This window comes from Pteropus medius, unplaced genomic scaffold (assembly GCF_902729225.1).
Source record: "Pteropus medius unplaced genomic scaffold, Ma_sr-lr_union100, whole genome shotgun sequence".
NCBI classification, from domain to species: Eukaryota; Metazoa; Chordata; class Mammalia; order Chiroptera; family Pteropodidae; genus Pteropus; species Pteropus medius.
In genome coordinates, this window is record NW_024349227.1 from 1776868 (window position 1) to 1799910 (window position 23043).

Below are 23043 nucleotides of genomic sequence, written 5' to 3' on the forward strand. Positions count from 1 at the left end.
GGGCTGGGAGGCTAAATGAGCGAAGGTGGGCAGGAAACTAAATCCGGCAAGGCAGTGTCCTCTTCATCGGCCAACCCTCAGATTCCTTGCCTGGGCCTCGATTCTCCCACACCGCCCGGAGCCTGCGGAGGCTCTGGCGACCCCCTGCTCTGCAGGGCGGGGTCCCCCGCCCGCTTTCTCCAGCTTGAGCACCCTTTTATGTTCCTCAAGCCCACAAATCAGGACTTGAGGGAGGAACTCAACAGGTCATCTTCTAAGCTGGGACCTGACTGCCCAACTCCTCACTTCCGTGCACCAAGCTCCCAGACCCGGAGAGTGGAGACTGTTCTTAATGCTGACGACTCTGAGAAGGGTGAGGGGATAATCAGCCCATGGTGCCCACTGAGACTCCAGGTCCTGGAGCACCTGACCTTACCCATGGACATGCTCACTCGTTCTCACTGACCAGAACCCATGGTATATGGCAGCGCTGGTGCCAGGCTCCCATGCAGCATGCAAGGCCAGCATGCAGAGCGTGCCCACCATAGGTCACCCTTTCAGGGGATGGCAGCCTGACCAGGAGACAGGAACCAGCTGCAACCACTCACGGGGCAGCATTCCTTCTCGGGGCCCAGTTGGTCACCCAAAGGCTGTGGCCCCTCTCCGTGCTCTGAGAAGTCAAGCCTAGACAAGGCCTAGGTGGCTCAAGGAGGTAATCACTCAGCTTCAGAGAAAGCTGCAGCTCCAGAGAACAGGTCTGGAGCCCATGTACGTGGGGCCCTTCTAGGCCATCCTCCTTCTCCATCGCAGGGCAAATAGTAAGCAGAGGGAGAATGTGTTCGATTCCGGTCCCGCCCTCTACACACATCCTCCTTGACAGTCTGGCTTCCCAACCACTGAAAGAGTGAGCCTGGAGCATGCTTTCACCCCGAGCCTCTCCCTCCTTCTCCGCCTTGGCTGGGCTCCACCTGCATCATCCCATGCCATGCCCATTACCTCTGCTGCTGGTACGGTACCTGCGGTTGGAGTAGCTTCAGAACACAGCACCCAAGATGACCAGAGAGAGGGAGAAAGGATGAGAGAAGGAAGAGAAAACAGAACACAGGTGAAACCACAGGACAAGCAAGTAGAGAAGGTTCTGGCTCAAACCTGACCCAGACGGTGTGGCCAGGTGCTGGCCATTGCCCTGAGGATGCCAACTGGTGTTTGATTTGTTTCCACAGAAAACTTTCCATCTGTGTCTTAGAGACCTTTCCAGTACACTCTTGATTCTACCTCCACTCAAGGATTATCTAGGAGGTGGCAGTGGGGACAGTCCACCTAGAGTGCTGCCTTCCTAGGTCTTTCACCCACAGGAGAACGTCCGGTCCCGGCTGGGCTGGTCTTTAGGAAGCAGGCTGTGTGCTCCTCCATTATGCTAGTAACTGAGGGCATAAGGTGCGGGTGTAGGAGGACACCAACCCATCAAAAGAATGGTTCCTGTATCTTTGGGGGAAGATGATGGATATAGCTGGGGTGGATGGGGGGGCGGGGCATATTGGCCGAATCCTCCCCACACCACTCAGTCCTGGAACTGTGACAGACTGGAGCCCTGAGGCCCCTGTCCCTTTCTTTCCCACCAGTTGTACTTTATGAAATAAGAAACCTAACTGTGGACTCAGCCCTAAAAGGAATTCTTGAATTTGCTGCAAATCCCTAAGTTGAGAAGAAAGTCTTTGTCCTCTCGTCGCCTGGGGTTGCAGAACTTTCCCTGTGGTGGTCACTAGGGTTGGACAATGGGGCTTTGTTTATCTGATGTTTCTATATGGGGTGGGGATGGGGCAGGAGAAGGCGGTCTCTTTATGTGTCTCCTCACAGAGTTAAGTAATAAAGTGCATCGCCCTTGGTCTGGCCAGGCTCTTGGAAACTGGCACACATCAGGCACATACCCAGAATCCTCCGACACTAACAAAGTACTCAGTGGGGTTAGAAGGGCAACTAGGAGGAAAGCTTATTGCGTGTCTCATCTGGGTCTGATCTGGGCCTGGGTCAGGCCGCTGAACCTCAGCCTTCTGGGGAAAGCACTGGACACAAACGATTGTCAGCTTCAAGGATTCTTAATCACATTACCTTTTCTGTGAAGTCTTCCCGTGCAGAGTCAGTCCCCTCCTCTGCATAACTCCTGCTCCTTCCTCGTCTAAACATACATTCCTCATATTAAACTGCAACTAGACATTCTTGTGGATGTCTCCTTTTCTAGATTGTGTGAGCTTATTATCTACGTGTCCCTTGTTTTCGGGCAGTGTCTGGCACCTCACATTGTGGGTGCTCAAAAGATGGCTGTTGAATAGACCACTGTACCTCTGGAAAGGCAGCAGGATCACCCCATTTCATAGGAGATCTGCCAGTATCAAGGCTTCTGCAGTCTCCAACCAGAGAGGTTCCCATAAGCCAGCGTGTGCAGGTGGGCCCAGAGCCCCCTCTAGTGGCGTTCTCAGGCAGGTGCAGCTCCAGTTGGGAGTGCTACGCTGCTGGAAGATGCTGGGACCCAGGAGATGAGCCCACTTGCTCTTTGTGAAGTTGGTTTGGCACATGGCTGTTTCCCAGCTCCCCTTCCTTTCCACAGCCTGACAACTCACCCGATTCAGGCTGCAATAGCAAGTACCTCCAATCGAGTCTGTTTCTCCTCCCTCCTTGGCCCCCCATAGGTGTCCTCAGAGCCCTTGTGGGGCACTCTCAATGTTCCTGCCTGTGTCAATAGGTCAGTACTTTCACTATTCTTTCGTGTTCATTAGCATATTTACTTACGACATCCTTTGCCTCATCTCCTCATCTCTACTCTGGACCCATGCTCTCTTCCTTATTCCCCCCCAGAAGGAAAGATGACAGATAATAAGTAGCTGAGCGAATCAGGCAGAGCGAGGACCCAGGATTGACAGCAACAGTCAGAGGAGACCTGAGTTTTCTAGATACATTGCCAGCACCTTCACACCGGTGTACAAGTTGGGTTCTCTGCTTTGAGCGCTGAAGGACCTGTGGCCTCATTTCCTCTCTATCCCGGAGGCTGGGCAGCCAGAGGCCAGGTCAGGGTGTTCTCGGCATCTGAGTGTCCCCGGGACCTGTCACCTCGAGACTGCCGCAATGTACCTACCTTCATTCGGGAGTGCTGGTGACTCCTCCGTGACTGCTTCCCCAGAGCCCACCTGTGTCCTGGCACTCAGCGTGAAGCGGTAGCGCGACACGGGGTCTGCTCTTTGCACCGTGAACTTGGTCTGATTGGGAGAGAAGTTCTCCACTATCTGCTTTCCTACTTTGGTTCCATTAACTGGGGAGAGACAGGCAAGCGGAATTGAACTTTAGCAACGTCGACCAGGGTAAGTTACATAACCTGCAGCTGGAAGGAGCAGGCCTTCCTGACCCTGCTGGAAAGGGAAACAGGGGGACCTGCCACGTGTACTTGAAGACTCGGGGGATGGGAGACTTGGCTCAGAGTGGGGCGAGAACACCTTTCCAGCTCTCTGATGACACATCAGGGTTAAAACTTTTTCACTGATCTTGTTATCTCTAGCTCACTGCAAAGTTATGTGGCCGATTGGGACAGGCTCAGTTTATAATCCCCAAGCCTTTTCACTAAGGACAAAACTTTTTTTTTGAGTCTCTTTCTTCCTTTCAAGCAGATCTAGGGCAAACCCACTAGCGCTTTTGATGGTTAATGCCTCCTTTGTGAAAGGCCTATTCAACGTTCTTCAAAGGGGGAAAGTCAGCTCCAGAGATCAATGCAAGCACACAGTTGGGTATTAAAGTTGTTAACGCAACACCTGGCCCTTTGAGCTTCCCAATGAGGTACAGCATCACCTACTTTAGAAGCCTTAACATTTTTTAAGTGTAATGACATTTCTGTCCCTGCATGGTGTCGCTATGCTCCTGAGGTGAGGTCTTCCTGACCCAGGCTCAAGTTCTTGGCAACTCTACATTCAGCTGCCTTACCACAAATGACACCGTTAAGGTGTCCCTGAGTGCTGCGTGGACTCCTGTGCAGGTACTGTCTACCGCATCAGGTGGACGTTAAAGGTGAGGAGCTCTCTGCCCTAGACTTGTGGGTGTGGGAGACTATAAATAAGGTCCCTGAGGGCTGGGGTTGAATTCCTCATTAGACCAGAAATTCTCTGTCGGCAGCGGCTGACTAGGAGCGCCCTGCAGGAGGGGCCGCGTCAGGAGGGCAGGGACGGGGTCTCGCCTGTCTCCCCTGACCCTTTCTCCCTCGCCCCTCCATCCCTCCACGATGCCCTCTGCGCCGCAGGTTTTCTACCTCGGTTCCTTTGGAAAAGTGATGAGAATGGGGTTCTGATGCCCAGATTATCTACGAGAAAGCAAGACGGAACGTACAGGCCACGTATCTGAGAGAATATCCAATCAGGATCCCATTGGGGTGTTCCGGATGGTCCCATTCCAGGTTGATTATCTCCAGGTTGGGCTGCCGGACTCGAAAGCGCCTGGGGGCACTGGGTACTTGGGGAAGGAGGAGAGAGTGGGGAGATGAGGGGGAGAGGGAGTGGGCAGGATGAGGGAAACACAAAAAAACAAAGCACAGATATGAAGGCATTGCCCTGGGCAACCCCCATGCTGGACTGCTGCTAAGCCAGAGCCCATAGCCCATCCACGATGGTGCTTCCCGTGGTTCATGACAAGCATGGCTCAGACTGTTTAAGTAGAAGAAGTAAATCGAGTGTTCCTTTAGCAACTACCCTAGATTCGGCACGTTAGGCTCTGATCCTGCAAAGACACCTCCATGGCAGGGCAGAGCCAGTCCCAGGCAGGGAACCAACCGCAGCTGTTTCCTACAGAGGCTGCGGCTCCCGATCCTCAGACAAGGATTCTCACTGCTGAATCGAAGCTGCAGGTCCTGGCCTCTGAGCTGAGGATGCTGGGTTCCGGGAGGAGGAGGAAGGAAGCCGAGATGGAGCACGAGGACAGGGCACAAGGAGCGGAAGTGATGGGCAGAGGCTGTTGGTGAAAACCACAACGAGGGGGGAAAGAGAGCAGTAAAGGGAAGAACGAAGCAGAGAGAGGAGGAAGAGAAAAAGAAAAATGGAGAAAGTAACAGTTAAGAACGGAGGGAGGAGAAAGAGAAGTGGGCGAAGCAGGTGCACGCGGATGAGAGAGAACAGGAGATGGACTGGGACGGCATGGCGTCTGCCTCCCAATCAGGGCGCCCATGAACCTGCCGAAGGCCGGCGCCCTCTGCAGGGCCACTGCTCCATGGGCCGACGATCTTAGTGAAAGCTTCTCGACTGCAGTGTTCGGAGAGCTCCGTGGGTTCTGGGTGCTGGTAAATAGGCCAGATGCCTCTGGGCGGTCAGGGTGACTGTGCTTCAGCCTCAGGAGGTGACGGGCAGCCCAGGCTCCCGCGGTGCCCTGGGGGTCAGTCTGCATAGCCCGTCTGGAGTCATGCCATCTGACCGCACGGGTCTTCTGTTGAGGTTCAACCTCCTGTCAGAGCGGGCCACCCCGGTGACGGAGCGCGGTGTGGGAATGGCGAGAACCGCTCAGCTCGCAGGTCATCAGCTCCTTTGGGTCGTGCAGAGGTCAACTTGTGCTGTCTGTGCCAAGCCACGCCGGAGCTGCTCCAGGCCCACCTGAGTGCGCCACCCTCATCCTGCCCCACCCCGAAGAGCTGCGGGCCAGACCTACCTCCTTCTGGGGTGGTGAACTCCTTGGTTTCACTGCGAGGCCCATCACCTCTCCCATTGACCACAACCATCTCCAGCTTGTAGTTGCTGTAGGGAAAGAGGCGGGACACCACACCACGGAGGCGGTCGCCAGGGAAGCTGGCTTGCTGCCTCTTCTGAGACACCCACAGGTTCTTCAGCAAGCTGCTCTCCCTCCAGTAGTAGGCCTTCGGGACAGAGGCAGGCCGGTGAGGGGACAGTCAGGCCGAGCCGGGTTAGTTGTTAGTGCTGGTGGTAGTGACCGGTCTTCCCATCGCTTGCCACAGGCTCCAAATCCCAGATGATGAAGTCAGTCCCACATGGGGCTGGCGGGGTGGCCTTATAGTCCTCATTCATTAGCCACTAGTGAGTATCAAACAAGAAGTAGAGTTTTTGGTTCCAGTCATTTTCTGAGCCACGTCACCTCTCTGGAGAATAGGCAGGTTGGCTAGACTTGGAGCTGAGAGGCTCCACCAAGCCGCTCAGGGAGCCTGTGCCCAAACCACAAATACCAGCCAAGGGTCCGGCAGTGGAGAGCACTGTCCTGTGCTCAAGGACCACATCCCTTTGAGTTAGATTAGTATGGTTTAAGACTGGCGACAGACGGGGGAAAAGTAGTGGGTTACCTCCAGAAGTCTGAATATGAGAAAGGGTTGATTTAATCCTTTCGAATCAAATGGTTTCTTTTAATATTGAAGACCTTTAGAATGGGACAGACACACGTCCAAGTCAGTGTGATGCTAGCCTGCCTGGTGGCAAGAGCTTGGGATGGCGGCCTATGGGAGGCGGCAGAGTCACTGGTACGGTCGAGTTTGTGACACGAGGTCTGATTAGCAGTGGGTTAAGAAGCTCCAGCTCAGGCTGCCAGGTCACGCCAGTGTCACCCAGGCCTCCGATGGCAAGGTAAAGAGGAAGTTCAGACTTAAGAGGGGGACCCGATGGGATCTTTAGCCAGAAAAAATCTCCAGGCAAGTAGGTTAAGGGTGCAAGTCAACCATTAAGAAAGAGCTCATTCAAGTGTCCACATCATCTTGCCTGCCTTGCCCCTCTTACTAAATTCATTTTCTGAGAGACTGACAATCCCCCTCACCCCCGCCATTCTGCCCCTTATTATCCATCAGCCAACTCTCGACCTCTGAGGTCCCAGAACCGCTGTTACCCCATGTGAACCGCTGTTCACTTGCCAGGCAACTTTTGAATAGAGCTACTTATAGAGAGAGCCTTGCATGCCCTGGGCTTTCTGCCTTTTCCCCATCTCAGCTCAGTCTTTCAGGGGAGAGAAGGTGGAGCAGAAACTGCTCTCAGGCAGGGAAGACCAGGAGAAGCCAAGGGCCTTGAAAATCCGTATGCCGGATCACCTGGAGTTGGCTGTGACAATGGAGAAGGCCTCTGCATCCTTTCGGTGGCTCCACCTGTTAGCTGGGGCTTCATGAAATCAGACTAGGTGAGGCAAGCAGCTGAGAGGGGGCCGTTAGGAGCGGGAGGGGTGTAGCTCAGCGGTGCTTCAACAGAGCTCCTGAAGATGCGCATGTATCCACTCACACATGCATCACAAACAAGGTGTGCTAAGCGACATCCACCCAAACCCACCGCCTTTCACGTGATTTTCTGCTGAGCAGAATTTCTTAGCATTTCTATTGCGGAACACGTCTATGTGTGTGCGTGTGTATGTGTAGAGAGAGAAAGAGACAGAGACAGAGAGACAGAGATGAAGAGAATGAGAAAGAGAGAGAATAATTTTGAGCAGTTAACACTAGATCATCTTGAATCAACTCTGGATCCAACAGCTACCCCTAAGACCCCTTCCAAATATCCCATGGCCTGCATCTGCTACCGCCTTGCCCTGGTTAGTGAGCTGGGTGGTTGGTTAGAGGGGGCCAGGAGCTGGCTTCCTCACTCGGTACTCTCTGAGCTGGCCCTGGACCGTGTCAGGGTAGACGCGGTTCCACTGAAGGCTGATGGCTGTGCTGTTCAGGACTCGGATTTTAACGTCAGTGGGTGCAGCCCTGGGATCTGCAATGTGTAGGGACAAGAGAGTGGGTTATGCTGGCAGGGCTGACCCCTGGGCTCCAGGTTCCCCTTGAACTTGTTCTTGGCTGCTCGTACCTCCACCCTACTCTGGGTACCTTATGAGGGCAGAGGCTGTGTCTCCTCCATCAGACTGTACTTGGAGGAAGCTGGGAAGGCTCAGGACGAGAGTGGGATTCCAGGTGGGAGAGGGCTGCTTACGCGTTTAGAAGGCGATTATTTGCTACTCTCATGAGCTGGGTAGTCTGCTTATCCCTCCCCTCCATTCTCCGTCACGCCCCACCCTGCTGCACTTCCTGGGAGGCTGCTCCTTCGGGACCGTGTTAGCTGGGCTCCTTCATTCTCAGGTGTCTGGATGGGTTTGCTCAAAAGGAGGGGCCAATACGAGACCCTGGGGCAGGAGGAGAGGGAGGGTGGGTAGCTATTCCCCCAGCTGCCTCTCTGTGGGGTGGAGGGTTGACAGCATTGCATTCTTCCACCCAAGGCCATAGCTCTTGTGGATAGCCCTCACTGGCTGTGGTGGCTCACCGGTCCCCTGCCCCTTTAAGGCTCAGAGTGATATACTGGCATCCTGCTGTGGCTCTCTTCCAGATGGTTCACCATACCTTGCTGATTCTTCTCTAACCCTGTCCTCACATCAGAAATAGTTGCCTCTGAGGGCATTCGTTTCCTGCCATGACCATGCAGGAAATGTTACCCACAGACTGACGATGCCTTATCCATGATTTCTGGAACGAGAGGGCTACTCCCTCCTCCATCATTGATTCTTGCCCTGCTTTCTCTACTCTGCTGTAGAAACAGTTCTGCCCCATCCCCCTCACTTCATCAGAGCACAGACCACAGGGGTAGATGGATGCAGGGGATACTGTGGAGTGGTCCATGAAGGTCATGACTGGACCCGCCCATTCCATACTTACCATTCAGTAGTTCCCACTAGTCTCCTGTCCAGAGGTGTCCGCTACCATGGAGATGAGGGGTGGCAGGGACAGAGGACCCGCTGACCCCTTCTGCTTATCTCATGAGTGGGTCCAATCCATCACCACCTCCAGGGAAGCAGGGCACAGGGCCTGGCCCTCACGTATCCCATCTCGCCATTACAAACCCCGCTGGCCCTGGCCTCGCCCAGCATCGCTCCTACGACTCCACACCTCTCCCAGACTCTCCCCGTCCCCCTTCCTTTTGGTCACTCCGTGATCTCTTTTCAGCTCAGACCCAGACCCACTGGGGTTCAGACTGCCCTGGCCAAGAGGAGCTCCCCCGACTCCTTCTTTGGTCACAGCCTACTGGATTGATGTGCTGGGGACCAACAGGCCACCATCATCTGGGAAGCCAGGCACATACTTCCACATATATGTCCAGCGCAAGCCTCCAAAGAACTCTTCTTCGTATGCTCAATTCCAAGGACCGAGAGCATCACTGGCATGCTGGCAGGTGGCTGGTCTGCGCTTCCAGTCTGGGGCTCTGCAGACCTTCTCCATCCTCAAGGCTTCCTTTGGGGAGCCTGAGGAGGAGTCTGGCCTGTGGCCCTGTTTCCTGTGTAGGAGTCTAATTATGACTCTTTGGGATGGACAGCTCAAGTCTTTCTTTGTGCTAGCAAGGATTGATCGGAAGGCCTGGGCTCTATTTTCAAGCCTGACTTTTGCTATTGTGTAATATTGGCAAGGATTTTCCTTATAGGGCCTCAGTTTGCAGCTCCACGAGATGAGACTAGGTGATGACGTTCAGTAATTTTAACTAGTGTTCTGATGATATTTCCACTCCTGACATTACCAGGGGCCTGTCATTCTCTAGGTCACTGTAGGGAGCTTCTCTTTCCTGGTGACTGGCTGTCCTCCCAGGATGTTCTTGGAAGTCCCACACCCCACCCCAAGGTTCCCGGTCTGTGAGAGTGGCCTCATGCAGCCCAGACAGGAGGGTCCTGGGTAGGGGACGGGGGGAAGCTACTCACAATCTTCTCCGGAGTAACCGATGACAGTGTCCGGTTCAGGGCCCTTCCCAAAGTCATTTTCCGCCTGGACTCGGATCTCATAGGGCACGTAGACAGGCGTCTGCCCCACGACATAGCGGGAGCCCCACACTGTGACACTGTTCCAGGACTCTCGAGTCTCTCTCCGCCGCCACTTGACGATGTATCTTAGGTTGGGGCCAAAGGCGGATGTGGCATTCATGGGCTGAGCAAGGAGAGACGGAGGGCAAGAGTGGAGGGGGGTGGGCTGGGGGCCGGACCCACGCATAGCTCACACTCTCTCTACGCCAGGCACCCCGCCCCAGACCGCCCAGCAGGGGCCCTCTCCCCTGCCGAGTCTCCCCAGAGCCCAGGTCTATGGACCTAGCAGCACATAGATTTTCTGTGACAGGGGGTTCACCCAAGACCTAGTCACTGTGACTCCTACATTTGCAGGTGCATAGGAAGCGAGAGCTTTATTTTTGACAGGGCTCTTTCCTATGACAGAGCAACAAGAAAAAAATATGGATGATAATATTCTCCAAAGTTAGAAAAGCATGAGTTCTGGTTTAGCCACTGCGTGCCTTCTGCCAATGAACCCCAAATCCCAGATCCGACCTCAGTTCTCCCAAATCCATGCGTGTCCGTTCTGTCCTTCCCAACAGGTCAGAACTCTCTAAGAGTGGGCGAGCCCTGTTCTTTGCTCCCTCAGGGCCCCGTCCAGGAAGCCCGCAGGACAGCATGCAGACCATGGACAGACCGTGCCGTGCATGGTCCTGGAGACGAGCCGGTGTCTGGTATCTGGGCTCGGCCCAGCTGCCGAGGCTGCCGTGAGACCAGGCCCTCAGCAGGATGGGGGTGGCCTGAAGTCCAAACACCACGCCCCCCGTTTCCAGGACTCGTGACAACAGTGCAGAAGTATTACCATTTCAGTGGCTGAATTTCCATCTCTCAGATTTGGATGTGGTTTGAAAAAAAATCATTTTGAAGTGACATATCCAATTTTGATTTGAAAGATGTAGTCAGTGAACCGAGATGGAGATAGGATTTTTCTGGGGTTATCGATGATTAAAAGAAGGTCTACCCTGACAACGTCGCAGCTGCTGGCCTCCCCTCACTCCCAACAACCGCCGGTGAACAAACCCAGAACAGTGAGGACAGGTGTCTAACCTCAATCCCTCCTTCTTCTAAAGAGGTCCATTTAATTTTGCTGGTTCTCTATGATTCTGGCCGGACTGCTAGTCTGTGTTCCTCAGTCCCCTCTGCTCCTCTCTGTCTTAAATCTCGCTCCTGTTTGGTTTCTGGGTGCCCACCACAGAGAGGAGTGGGCAGCAAACCAGTCTGATAGTCTGAGCCATCCTGTGGCCTCGGGTGCAGAAGGCGGGGGCTCCCTACTGCACACGGCAGCCCCTCGAGGGGTGAGCGGGGGCTCTTACCGTCCATGTGATCTCCATGTTGTTCTTTCTGGTCCCCTCTCCCTTCACATCGCTGGGATTGGACTCCGGGGCTGGAACCCAAATTGACACAAAGTTCAATTTGTGTCAGTTTGCGCTTTGCCAGGACATGGAGAGCAACCTCTGTCCCTCCCACCAGACTGGTCCCTTCTGTTCTTCTCCTCAGCACCTCTCTACACTCTGTCCCACAGGCAGTTAAACCCACTCTGTCATTTCTCATGCATGTGACGTGCCTCCCTGGCTAAGATTTAACCCTGGCCCCAGATGCGGAGCTCATTTCTTTTTGAATTTTAATGTCTTACTAGACAGGATTTATGATGAGGCTTTGCAAACTTTATAGATGGTCATGCAGCCAGCTCAGTGTGGATTATCCCTCTGTGGGTTCCCCCTAAATACGTTTAATACCAGGTTGGTTTATCCTTAGCATTTAAAAAATCTGGGGGGATGTCAATGAGCTGGTGTAATTTCATAAATCTAAATATAACCCAGGAAAAGAAATCTGATAGAACAGCAGATTATATACTTCTACCGTAAATCCTTGCCATGGCTCTTCTCTTTAAAGCACGTCATCAAAAATTATTAATAGAAAAAAAATTAATAATATTAATATGCCACAATGACAGTTAACATTATTGAGTGCTTACTATATGCTAGGCATCGTGGTAAGTACCCAAACTGCATTTTCAAGTGTAATCCTCACAATAGCCCCGTGCCGGCAGGTGTCCTTATTATTCTGTGTTTCAGAGATGAGGAAGCCAAGCCTTGGAGAGGTTACGTTAAGTTGCCCAAATTTGTGTGGCCGAGGGCTGGGGGACCTCAGTTTGAATTCAGGGTGCCTGGTTCCAGAGCCTTTCCCGTCAGCCCGCAAGTACTCACGTGCCCCACTGGTTCTGTAGCGCTCGGAGGGGAGGCTTGGGTGGCTGCTGCCGACCTCGTTGACGGCAATGACCCGGAACTGGTAGTTGACGTATGGGGACAGCTGGAGGACGGCGGAGTTGACACTGCCTGGGAACTTGGAATGGTCATGCCAGACCCCTGGCTGGAACTGGTCTTCTTCAAACTGGACGACATAATCTGAGTGGGCAAGAAGACAGAGCTGTTTGGGAGCTGAGTCCGCAGACTTCCTCCTTATGTAGTGCTCCCCTGTGGTTTCCATTAGTCTTCATAACCCCCCTCAGGCAGACAAAGGCGCAGGGAGAGTTCCTCTCAAGGCACTGAAAGGGAAACCAAGGCCTCCGTGTGTCCTGCAAACCACCCAGCGTCCACGCCCAGAGAGGCAGGACGGGGCCAGAAACCAGGGCAAGGCCTCAGCCTCTTGGCTGCTTCCGCCCTCTTCTCTGGACTAGAGCCCAGGGCCCCCGGCTGACCTGTGATGGGGCTGTTGTTATCGTCCCCCGGGATCCAGGTCAGCCGCACACTCCTCTCCGCCAGGTCGGTGAGCTCCAGGTCCCGGGGTCGGTCTGGCCGTCCTGGCAGCAGAAGGAGAAGACACCACGCAGGACTCTCGAGTTAGGGCCAGGCCGGCCTTGTGCTAGCCCCAGCCCTGGACACTGTCCCATGGATAGGTCCTCGATGGATGGAGGTCACCACAGCAGGGATCGTCCCCAGCCTGCCCTGGACGGTCATCCTTTCCCTCAGGGGTTCACGGAAGGACGAGGAGGTGACCGACCCCAGTTCCACCTGTCCCCTCCCCGAAAGAGTATCAAAGGGTGCAGGGCACAGAGAAAGTTCAGACTAATGCATCCCATTTCCAAAGGTCATCTTAGAAAACACTTTTCACTAGATATATGTTCGCAGCCTTTGGGAAAGCTGGTGAGGAAGTGTGAAGTTTTGCTTCATTTTCTCATGATTATCTTCCACACTGTGCACCAAAGCTCTGAGGGGCATGAGCCCAGGAGGGTGTTTGGAATGGTGAGCAGGGTAGACACGTTCAGGGAACAGGAGGGACAAGGTGCACCAGGCCAGGGAGGAGCCCCAGCGGGCTTCCTAACAGCGGTGAGGGCGGCACATTTTTGGGCTCCCGTCTCACTGGATTTCCTTAGTGGGGTCAGTGCCATCCTGGCCTGGGGACAAAGTCATCCCACCTCTGACTGGTGGGGTCAGCATGATTTTCCCCTCCTGGCTACTTGAACTATTTCCACATTTTGGCTGGTTACTGGAAGGATCTGGAAGGTGAGTCACACCAGCACACATTTGCGTGTGTGCAGATTGTACATAGGTGTGTAGTAGCAGATGTGGTGAGGCTGCGGGGAACACGGGCCTACAGACAAGTTGAAGCAAGTGGGTGCCCCCGACTGGACCACACACACTTCCAAGGCCACGCTGGGGAAGAGAACAGGCCACATAACGGGAGTGGTGAGGTGGCCAGAGTAACGGATGGTGACATGGCAGCCAAGGACTTTCATGCTCAACTTGTAAAAAGAGCAGGAAGTCTGGGGCAGGGCTGTGATGCTCAGAGGGGGGGCCCTGGGCACACGAAGGAACTAATTAGGCCGGGAGTGGGGAGTGCCACCCACTGTCCCCACACAGCACATCTTGTCTGGCAGTGTGTTCTCCTCCTGGACCCCACCTCCCAGAGCCTAGTGAGGGCTTGGCGAGGGTCCCGATTAGTACGAATTACCTTTGGGCAGGGCAGCCAAACGGTTAGTTGGAGTGGTCTGATCAGCTGCAAAGGTAAGACGGGTTATCCAGGTTAGCAAGTTATCTGGGTTAGGGGTGTTTTAAAGGGTGGTAACAGGCAGCCATGGTGGGAAGAGCTGCCTCTGTGACACGTTCCCGGCACGGTTTCACCCTGTCTTCCACGGAGAGCCCCCACCCTCGAGAGGCCTTCCTGTGTTTCCTGTCTCTTTCCTGTCTCGGTATTACTATCATGCCTGGGCCCTCTATGTCCTGTGACCATGCACTTCCACTGCAGAAGGGACAAGAGCACACTGAGAGCAATGGCAGTGGGGCGCCCAGAGAGCGGTGATGAGTGACAACACGGGATTTGCTTCCCGGGGCGGGATCGGCCACCTTCCCTGGGTTTGGGATGGCCTAGTATCTATAGTCCGGCCTAGATGAGGCGGGGTCATCTTACTAAGTACATAGTGCTCTGTGAAATCCCATCAAGGAGTGGGGTGCAGGGGGTGCGGGCTGTGGGGGAGGAAGTCTAGCGGAGGTGCTGGAAGGATAAATATGAAATTCAGTCTTACTTTGATGATGGATCATTTTAATGGACTTAATGGTTTAGAGTTAGCTGTTAAGTTGGTAAAAAATGACCATGACAAGAACCCCTGTCCACCTTCCCTCTCTCATTCAGGTGAGGGCCCACAGCTTCTCTGTCCGCAGGAAAGGGTGGGGATGGGAGGTGAGGTCAGTGCCAGGGGCAGCGGCAGTTACCTAGCACAGTGAGGTGGGCCTTGGCCAGGTCCTGGTCCAGCTCAGTACTAGCGATACATGTGTAACTGCCCTGGTCCCGCTCAGCCACACCGAAGATGGTCAGGGAGTCATCTTCCTTCTTCATCCTGCAAAGGTACCGGAGGGATTGGGAGGAGGGCGAGTGGGAAGATGACGGGGGAGTGCCGGGCACTGCCCGCTGCTTTCTCCCTAGAGGAGGGTGGGGAGTCAAAAGGTGGAGGGAAGGTGCGCAGGCTGGGCTGGGCAGCCACAGCCCCTCCGAGGGGACAGGAGGCTCCGCCTTGATGCTATGGGAAAAGCAGGATCTTCACCATCTCTTTGAGCACTTAGGGTGCTTGACGGAAAGAAAAGGGAATTCTAATTCCACTGTTCTCTGTGCCTTCCTTGTGCTCCCCTTCCGAATTAGAGCATGGCTAGGCCTACTCCACAAAAGGCAGATGAGGTCCCTACTCTTCCCATACTTCCAGCTCTGTCTTTAGCCCATATTGATCTCTGCACCCGGGCTCAGGCCAGGCACCCAGGCTCCTCTGAACCATCTCCCACAGAGGGAGGGGCCGCTGAAGTGCAGGAGGACAGTGAGCATCAAGCGCGTGCCAGGATGCTTGCATCTGCCTGCGAGGTGCACCCCTGCAAAAAACCAGATGTTCGCAAGAAAGAGCTGGTACCTATGGCCAACCTCAGGGCCCCTGAAGTGGAAGAAAGTATGGCAAAGAGCCCTGAGGAGCAGCGGTCCCCAACCTTTTTGGCACCAGGGACCAGTGCTCCTATGAGAATGTAATGCCTGATGATCCGAGGTGGAGCTGAGGCGGTGGTGCTAGCACTGGGGAGCAGCTGCAAACACGGATGAAGCTTTACTCGCTTGCCCGTTGCTCACCTCCTGCTGTGCAACCTGGTTCCTAGCAGGCCACAGATTGGTTCCAGTCCATGGCCTGGGGGCTGGGGACACCTGCCGTAGAGGGAGGCTCAGACTCCGAATGCACAGTAGAAACACTTGTGGGGATGCGTAAACACTATCAGTGCCTGGGTGCTCTACCCACATCAGTTAAATCCGAATCTGGGATGAGGAAGAGGGAAGGCTTGAGTCTACTAAAAGCGTCCAAAGTGCAAAAGGGCTGAGAACCCCACTAACCACAGTGCTCACGGTTGGCTTGGACCAACCCTGCCCTCTGCTGGACAACAGGGGCACTGCAGGCAGGGCTGAAGATGGGGCGGGGCTCCTGGCTGTGATGCAGGAAAGGAGGGAGGGGGTCAAAATAAAGGGAGGAGGAAAAAAGGAGTGAGCGGAGAGAACTGAAGAGAGAAAGTCGTGGAGAAAAGAGGGAGAGAGGAGGAGAGAGCTGATGGGGGAGCAGAAGGGTGCAGGGCGGGGTCTCCCCTGAGCGGAGTCCCTGAGGCCATCCTGCTCTCCTCAGCAGTTCCTAGGTGACACGCCAGTGTGTCACCAAGAGCAAGAGAAAAGAAAATGGCCCTAAATGAGCACCAGGAAAAGAGAAGGCTGGAGCAGAGACCTGTTCCCGATGTAAAGTGGTTCGTCGTCCTTCAGCCAGGAGACCGTGAGTTTCAGGGAGGGGTCGTGCTTCACCCGACACTCCAACTGCACTGTGGTGCCCCTTTTGGTGACCTGGTCCTCAGGCATCCGGTAGATCCTGGTGGGGTCTGTGGAGGAGCCCAGGGTGCTCGTCACTGACACATTCTCTGCCCACCACCCCAATGTGGACACATAGCGTGACATACCTGACCTCAAGGTTAGACTGACCAAGCAACGTGGCAGAAATAGTATTCAGTTACATGAATGGGGGGAGGCCTGGTGTGGGTGATCCCAAATAGTAAACAACTCCCAAATCCTATCTGGCTTGGGAAGCTATGATGGAATTTCTGGGGTGGTGGTGGGGAGCTGGTATAGGTAGCAGGTTTCCCTTTCTCATGCCATTTGGACCAGGCTGATAATGACTCAGTGTTCCCAGCACCCAGGCCGACTGAAGGCCCTGGGAGACACACAGACCCAAAGGGAGGGACCCACTTGGGACTGAACATTAGGCATGGTGCACTTTAAGAGAATAACGCACGTGGATAACTTTGAGGAGACAGCTTCCTTTCCCTGCCCCACCCCAGCCTCTGCCTACCAACCCACTCCCTTACCTTTGACCTCCAGGCGGACCTGGTTTTCAGCTTTGCCTAGGATGTTGGTGGCGACACAGGTGTAGATGCCTTGATCTTCTTTGCGGATCATCTTGATTTCCAGACTGCCATTCTCATAGACATGGTAGTTGCCACCATCCAGGTTGCTTCCTTGCCCATTCTTAAACCTCACAACAGAGCAGCAGAACACATCGCATACTGAGACAGGACCGGCCCAAGCGAGCGGGGGTCAACCACTCGAGAGACGGTGTGGGCAGTGAAAGGACCCCATCTGGGAATCTGAAGCCCTCATCCTTTTAGGGTCTCCTCCGACTGCTGGGTGGCCCTGGTGAGTCTCTGCCCTTTTCTGGGCCTCAGTTTCCTTCTCTGCACAATAAGGGGTCGACCCAGCGCATAGGCCAACTTTCTCCCAGCTTTGACCCTTTCAGGTGCCTAGGACTTGCTGAATGCCTATTATGGGCCTGATGGGAATGAGAAAGGTGAGCCGGATGATCCCTGTGGGGGAGGTCTGGTTTCCTGGAACTTACCATCGGAGTGTGGGGATGGGGGACCCAAAGAAGGGACAGTCCAGCCGTGTCCGGTTATATAGGATCACTCGAATGAGCTGGTTCCGGGGCGACAGCATCCGAGGTGGCACGTCTGCAATTCCCAGACAGCCGATCTTGGGTGAGGAGTCTACCTCTCCCATTCCTTCCCCCGGGTCTTATCTCTATGTGCCTTCTCCATACAGCGGCTTTCCAAATGCCAACATACCTCCCCCTGCTCACCTTCCTCCTTTAAGAAGCCTCTAAGAGTTAAGCGAGAAAAGAAGAAGCTTTTCCACCTGCCTCAACCTACCTACATCCAATCCAGCTTCGGCAAAGGACGTCCCCAGATTATCCAGCAGGTTCTGTACCTGCCCCTCCCACTACCGTCTCCCTGCTCTGGGAGTGCTGCAAACATCCTCAGAACCACTTCCCACTCTGCAAGCCACTGAGAGCCCAGGAGAGCCAGCGTGGATACACCAAGGAGACAAGGCAGGTCCACGCTGCCATCTGTCTCATCAGACTGACTTCTAGTAGAGGATTCACTGTCTGCACAGCCGGCTCTGTGGCTTTTAAGTCCTCCCTCCTCCTCACAAATCTCATCTTCAGTCTCCATGCTTCCTCCACCACCCTGGCTGATCTCTGGAGAAGAAAGGTCACCTGTGATGTGATAAGCCCCAGGGAGGCAGCACTGCAGGGGAGTGGAGGGGACACTCACCCAGCACGCTGACGAAGGCGTTGGCCAGCAGGTAGCCATGCTCATTGGAAGTGTTGCACTGGTACACGGCCCTGCTGCTGATCTGGGTGTCCCGGAAGATGATGGTGTCCCCGGCCACCTCGCGGTTTGGGTTGGGTGGAGCCGCTACCAACGGGAGAGATGCTCCTCATGAGAAACGGGGGAGGGAAGGTGAAGGGCTCTTGGGGTCCTGTCCAGGGCTCACTTACAGGAGTGGGTGCTGTGTAAGACCAGGCTTCTGGCCCCACCACTGGCTATGTGACATTGGGCCCATCATCGAACCTACTGGAGTTTATTTCTCAGTCTGTCCAATGCAGATATGAATCCCTGCTCAACCTATGTAGCAACTGGGCAGGTGTGACTGAGAGCAGAAGCTGTGGCAACAGAAAGGGGTTTGAATTCTAACCATATTCCTGTCAGCAACAGTTTCCTTGTCTGCAGAAGAAGGATAACGTATCACCTTCCGGGGGTTTTATGAGGATGATCTGAGCTTTCATGCATGTGTAAAGTCATTAGCAGAAGGCCTGGCCCATAGTGATTATTACTGGTGTTATTATTTTAATCCAATATACACATACTTAGGAGTGTTTTAAAAAGGACAAAGCAATATGCAACTGGATGGAGCCTGCCACCTTCCCATCCTCTGAGCAGAGCATTCCGCGGACATTCACAAACTTAAACCTGAAGGCCAGTGCCTGCTGAAAACCAAATGAGTCCTTGTTATTTGCCAAAGCTACCCCATCCCAAGAAATGTATCCTGTGCCAAGAGAGACCATTCCTCCCACGGTTCTCCTAGTACTGCTGGCTGGGGATGCAGAGAACAGAGGCTGGGGAGCGGCTTTGCAACCAGGGGCAAATCAATAAGTCTTTCTGGGCCTCATTTCCTTCATCTGGGGAAGAATTACTCCCAGCATTCCCTTAACCAGAGGAAGATTAAGAGAAAGATAATGAGCTGTATAAATAAAAGTTTTCTAGAAATGAAAGGAACCACCACTTTTCTCATCTTTCATCACCAGAAGGTGACTTTCCTTTGTGAGATTTCTAGACTGGGCCAGATGACTTGGCTTACATGGTCTGTGAGCTCATCCAGGATCACTTAGACCTACAGTGGTGATTGGCCAAGGAGGACCCAGAGTCTGGCCCTATGGGCGCCATGCCACAGATAGCAAGTCTGAGCCTGGAACTGAGGAATCAGCAGGAGATAAATGAAGACAAGGTCAACATCCTTATCACCCTTCCCCAGTCCTCACTCAGCAAAAAGGCCCGAGGCAATGCCAACAACTCTAATACCTCTTTGCCTAGCAATTCTCATGGACCCAACTCTGTTCCCAATAACTTGCCTTAAGTGACGGGAGATCTTTCCAGAGCCAAGGCTCAGCTGCAAATCCTGGGCTCTCATATATTTAAGGGTGTTGTGAAGTTTAATGCCTTTGTTTGCCTTGTCCCCGAAGTGCTGTCATGACAGGGAGGGTGAATGGCAGAGGGCAGGCCATGTCCCTATCTCTGCTGTAGCCGGGGGGAGGACAGTCACTGGGGAAAACTGCGCGCTCAGTACCAGGTGATGCAGGTGTGTTGCATGCTCGCAGCACCCACGGCTTCGCCACTTCCTAGCCATGTGACTTCGGGCATTTTGCGGCACCATCAGAGCCTCCTTTCCTCATCTTTAATGTTTGAGGTTAAAGAGAGAACAGTGGCTGGAACACAATAAATGTCTAAAAAGGTGCAGTCTCACCCTCTCCTCTGCCTGCCTCCCCTGCCTGTCCACCTGCTGCTCCTGAGTTAGGCTCTGAGCTCTCTCCATTTATGTTTTGTTCCACCTGATTGATATCACCTTTTGCATTTCCTCTGACTCCTTAGAGAAAGTAATGACAGGACACTTAAAAAAGTAAATGCAACTGGAGAGAATATGATGTAAAACTTGACCGAGACCCCTGGCTGGAAGGGGCCTTGGACTCACCTACTCCAGCCATCCAGGTGGGACTAAATCTCCCCAAAGTCTGCACACTGAATAAGTGCACCTGTGCACGTCTGTTCTCATGGGGACGTTCTTCCTCACATCCAACAATATCATTCATATTGTCGCATAACCTTGTCTCTCGTTTTGCCCTGAGCAGAGCGTGGGACCCAGGCAACCAACGGGAATGAATGGGTTCCTGAGCGCTCCTCTATCCTCCAAGCTCCAGACATCACTCGGAGCCCAAACTGTCAGGGGATGCAGGTGCAGACCCCGGAACTTGAACTGGGCTCTGTAGTTGTTACGGGCACAAAGCAGAGTTTTATGAAAATCCCAAGGGAGGAGAAATCCCATAACCGTGGGAAAATAACCACAGACTCTTATTCTCTCACACAGACATGAGGCAAATTTCCTCCTTCTTCAGATGTCCAAAGAGATGGCTGCTCCCTTACTTCTGGAACAACTAGGGCTGCCCACAGGGATGGGGAGCCTTTGATGGGACAGAGATCAGAGTCAGATGGCTCATTACTCACATTGCAAAGGTTCCCCATTCACCATCCACTGGACCGTGGGCTTGGGGTTCCCATTGGCTCGACACACCAGTCTCCCGTCCTCACCAGGAGCCAGGATAAGGTTCTGGGGTTCATCCAGCCAGTAGGGAGCAGCTAGAAGGCAAGGACAGCACAGAGAGGGGAGTTAGATGGCATGGCGCAGGCAGAAGGAACCAGACGGACTTCCTCTAGGACGACGGGAGCCCCTGAGTGCCAACCCCAGGCTCTTAACACTTGCCCAGGGCTCATCCGCATGGGATGACTCAGTCCAGCCTGCCTGTGGCCAGCTTGACACCACAGATGCTGACCTGTCTATTTCAAGTTCACAGAACAATAGCTCTAAACTGGGGCTGCTCATTAGAGTTCTCTGGAGAACATTTAAAAATATATTATTTATTTTAATTAGTTTCGAGTACACAGTACATTGGTTAGACATTTATATAATTCATAAAATGATCCCAATTGCTCTCTCCCTCCCCTGACCCTCCACCTAGCCAACAAATTAATGTAACTGCATTCCCTATGCCGTGCTCCCCATCCCTGTGACCACCCATCGGCTACTAATTTGTACTTCTTTAACCCTTCTCCCCATTCTCCCAGTCCCCTACCCCGCTTCCTTTGCCCATCACCAAATTGTCCACTATATTTGTGAGTCTGTTTTTGATCAGTTCGTTCTTTTTATTCCTTAGATTCCATATACAAGTGAAATCATATAGTGTTTATCTTTCTCTGTCTGACTTAAGTATCTTCCAGGTCCATCAAAGCAATATCTTTTTCCATCCTCTTCCTTTTAGTCTGTATGTGTCTTTTAATCTGAAGTGAGTCTCTTGTAGGCAGCATATGTAGGGGTCTTGTTTTCCTTTCCATTTATCCACTCTATCTTTTAGTTCGAGCTCTTAATTCTTTTCCATTTGAGGTATTATTGATAGGAATGTAGTTGTTACCATTCTTTATTCCTGCTTTTGATACATGTTTTTTTTTTTCTTAAAGAAGTCTCTCCAATATTTCCTGTAATACTGGCTTGGTGGTGATAAATTCCTTCAGCTTATTTTTGTCTGGGAAGCTCTTTATCTGTCCTTCCACTCTGAACGATAGCTTTGCTGGATAAAGTATCCTTGGTTGTAGATCCTGGGTCTTCATCCTGTCTAATATTTTGTGCCAAACCCTTCTGTCCTTCATAGTTTCTTTTGAGAAATCAGCTGCCAGTCTTATGGGTTTTCTCTTATAAAAAACTATCTGTTTTTCTCTTGCTGCTTTTAATATTCTTTCTTTGTATTTAACCTTTGGCATTTTCATTATGATGAGTCTTGATATGGACCTCTTTGGATCCCTGATTTTGGGAATTATCTGAGCTTCCTGGGGTTTTATGTCCATTTCCTTCACCAGGTTAGAGAAGTTTTCCATCATTATTTCTTCAAACAGCTGTTCAACATCTTGATTTTCTTCAGTTATACCGATCAGACAGATATTTGGACCCTTAATAGTGTTCCATATGCTCCTTAAATTATTTTTATAGTCTTCGCATCTCATCTCTTGCCATTGTGATTTTGTGTCCTTGGCTTTCCCATACTCTAGATAGGGAATTTGATCCTTTTCTTTATTCACATTGTTTATTCCTTTGTTTATTCCATTTAATATACTTCTCATCTCAGATAATGTGTTCATTTCAGACTGGTTCCCTTTTATAATTTCCATTTCCATTTTTATGTTTCTTTTTATGAAGTTCTCACTGAATTTATCTACACCTCCCAAAAGTTCACTGAGCATTTTTATAACCAGTGTTTTGAACTCTGCATCTGTTAGATTATTTGACTCCATTCTATCTGGATCTCTGTTCTGTTCTCTCATATGGTTTCTGCTTCTTTGTCTTCCCATTTTGGCTGTTTCTTTCCGTGTCTGTTTCTATGTACTAAGCAAAGTTCCTAAGTCTCCAGGTCTTATTAGCTTGGTTTTGTGTTGTAGGTGTCCAGTGGCACAGTCCTGAGAGGCGTTCAGCTGCAGGCCAAATTTAGCCCCAGTGTCTGACCCTCTGGGAACACCTGTTAAGATTCAGCAAGCAATCCACAGATGCTGTGCTTATAGTTGCCTCAAAAGGCCACACCAGAAACCGAGGCCAGCTGCCTCCAGGGTGAGTCTAGGCGCTGCTCAGCAAGGAGCACCTGACTCTCTGAGGATATACCTAGATGTGGCTTGGGTGGGGCCGCAAGTTGGGGGAGGCAGGATTTCAGGGAATCCTCTGGGCAGAGACTTCCGTTATCCAGTTTGATGACGACACGGCTGTGGAGGGCTGTGCCCATGCACTGGGAGAGGGGAAGGGCTCAACAGGGAACAACAGATACCACCAGCACTTCTGTACATAGTGAGTCCTGCCTCGGCCCTCACTCAAACAATATCTCCCTGTAAGTCCCTGGTGCCCACTGTATGCAGCTGAGTTGGCACTGGTGCTCAGAGCGAGCAGGTCTGTTACCATGAAAATCTGCTCAAGGATGCGGACCCTTCAAGAGGCATCTGCTGCTGCTGCAGCCTCCGTCTCACTCGGCCACTCGAGACCGGGCAGCCTCACGTTCTCACTCCATCCTACCTCCTCCCATTGCAGGGTAATTTCTTGGATTTCTCCCTAGTTGTATAGCTTGTTCATCTAGATCCCAGG

The 23043-nt window shown here is 52.7% G+C and overlaps 1 protein-coding gene across 5 annotated transcripts in view; it reads right to left on the reverse strand.

Annotated features, from left to right (window-relative positions):
• The window catches only part of NFASC (neurofascin), a 173181-nt gene that overhangs the window by 28508 nt on the left and 121630 nt on the right, over nt 1-23043 (reverse strand). For 2 of the 5 annotated variants that reach the window (XM_039881796.1, XM_039881795.1), the window contains 14 exons: nt 20376-20507; nt 17871-18014; nt 17156-17267; nt 16629-16795; nt 15998-16145; nt 14472-14596; nt 13714-13758; nt 12461-12562; nt 11970-12167; nt 11076-11146; nt 9643-9865; nt 4345-4467; nt 3110-3283; nt 996-1010 (listed from right to left, as the gene is read on the reverse strand). In XM_039881796.1, the coding sequence (XP_039737730.1) occupies nt 996-1010; nt 3110-3283; nt 4345-4467; nt 9643-9865; nt 11076-11146; nt 11970-12167; nt 12461-12562; nt 13714-13758; nt 14472-14596; nt 15998-16145; nt 16629-16795; nt 17156-17267; nt 17871-18014; nt 20376-20507 (1779 nt within the window). Of the gene's footprint in view, nt 1-995; nt 1011-3109; nt 3284-4344; nt 4468-5649; nt 5855-7563; nt 7680-9642; nt 9866-11075; nt 11147-11969; nt 12168-12460; nt 12563-13713; nt 13759-14445; nt 14597-15997; nt 16146-16628; nt 16796-17155; nt 17268-17870; nt 18015-20375; nt 20508-23043 lie in introns of those variants that run through there. The other 3 variants (XM_039881798.1, XM_039881799.1, XM_039881797.1) reach the window with 3 other exon arrangements.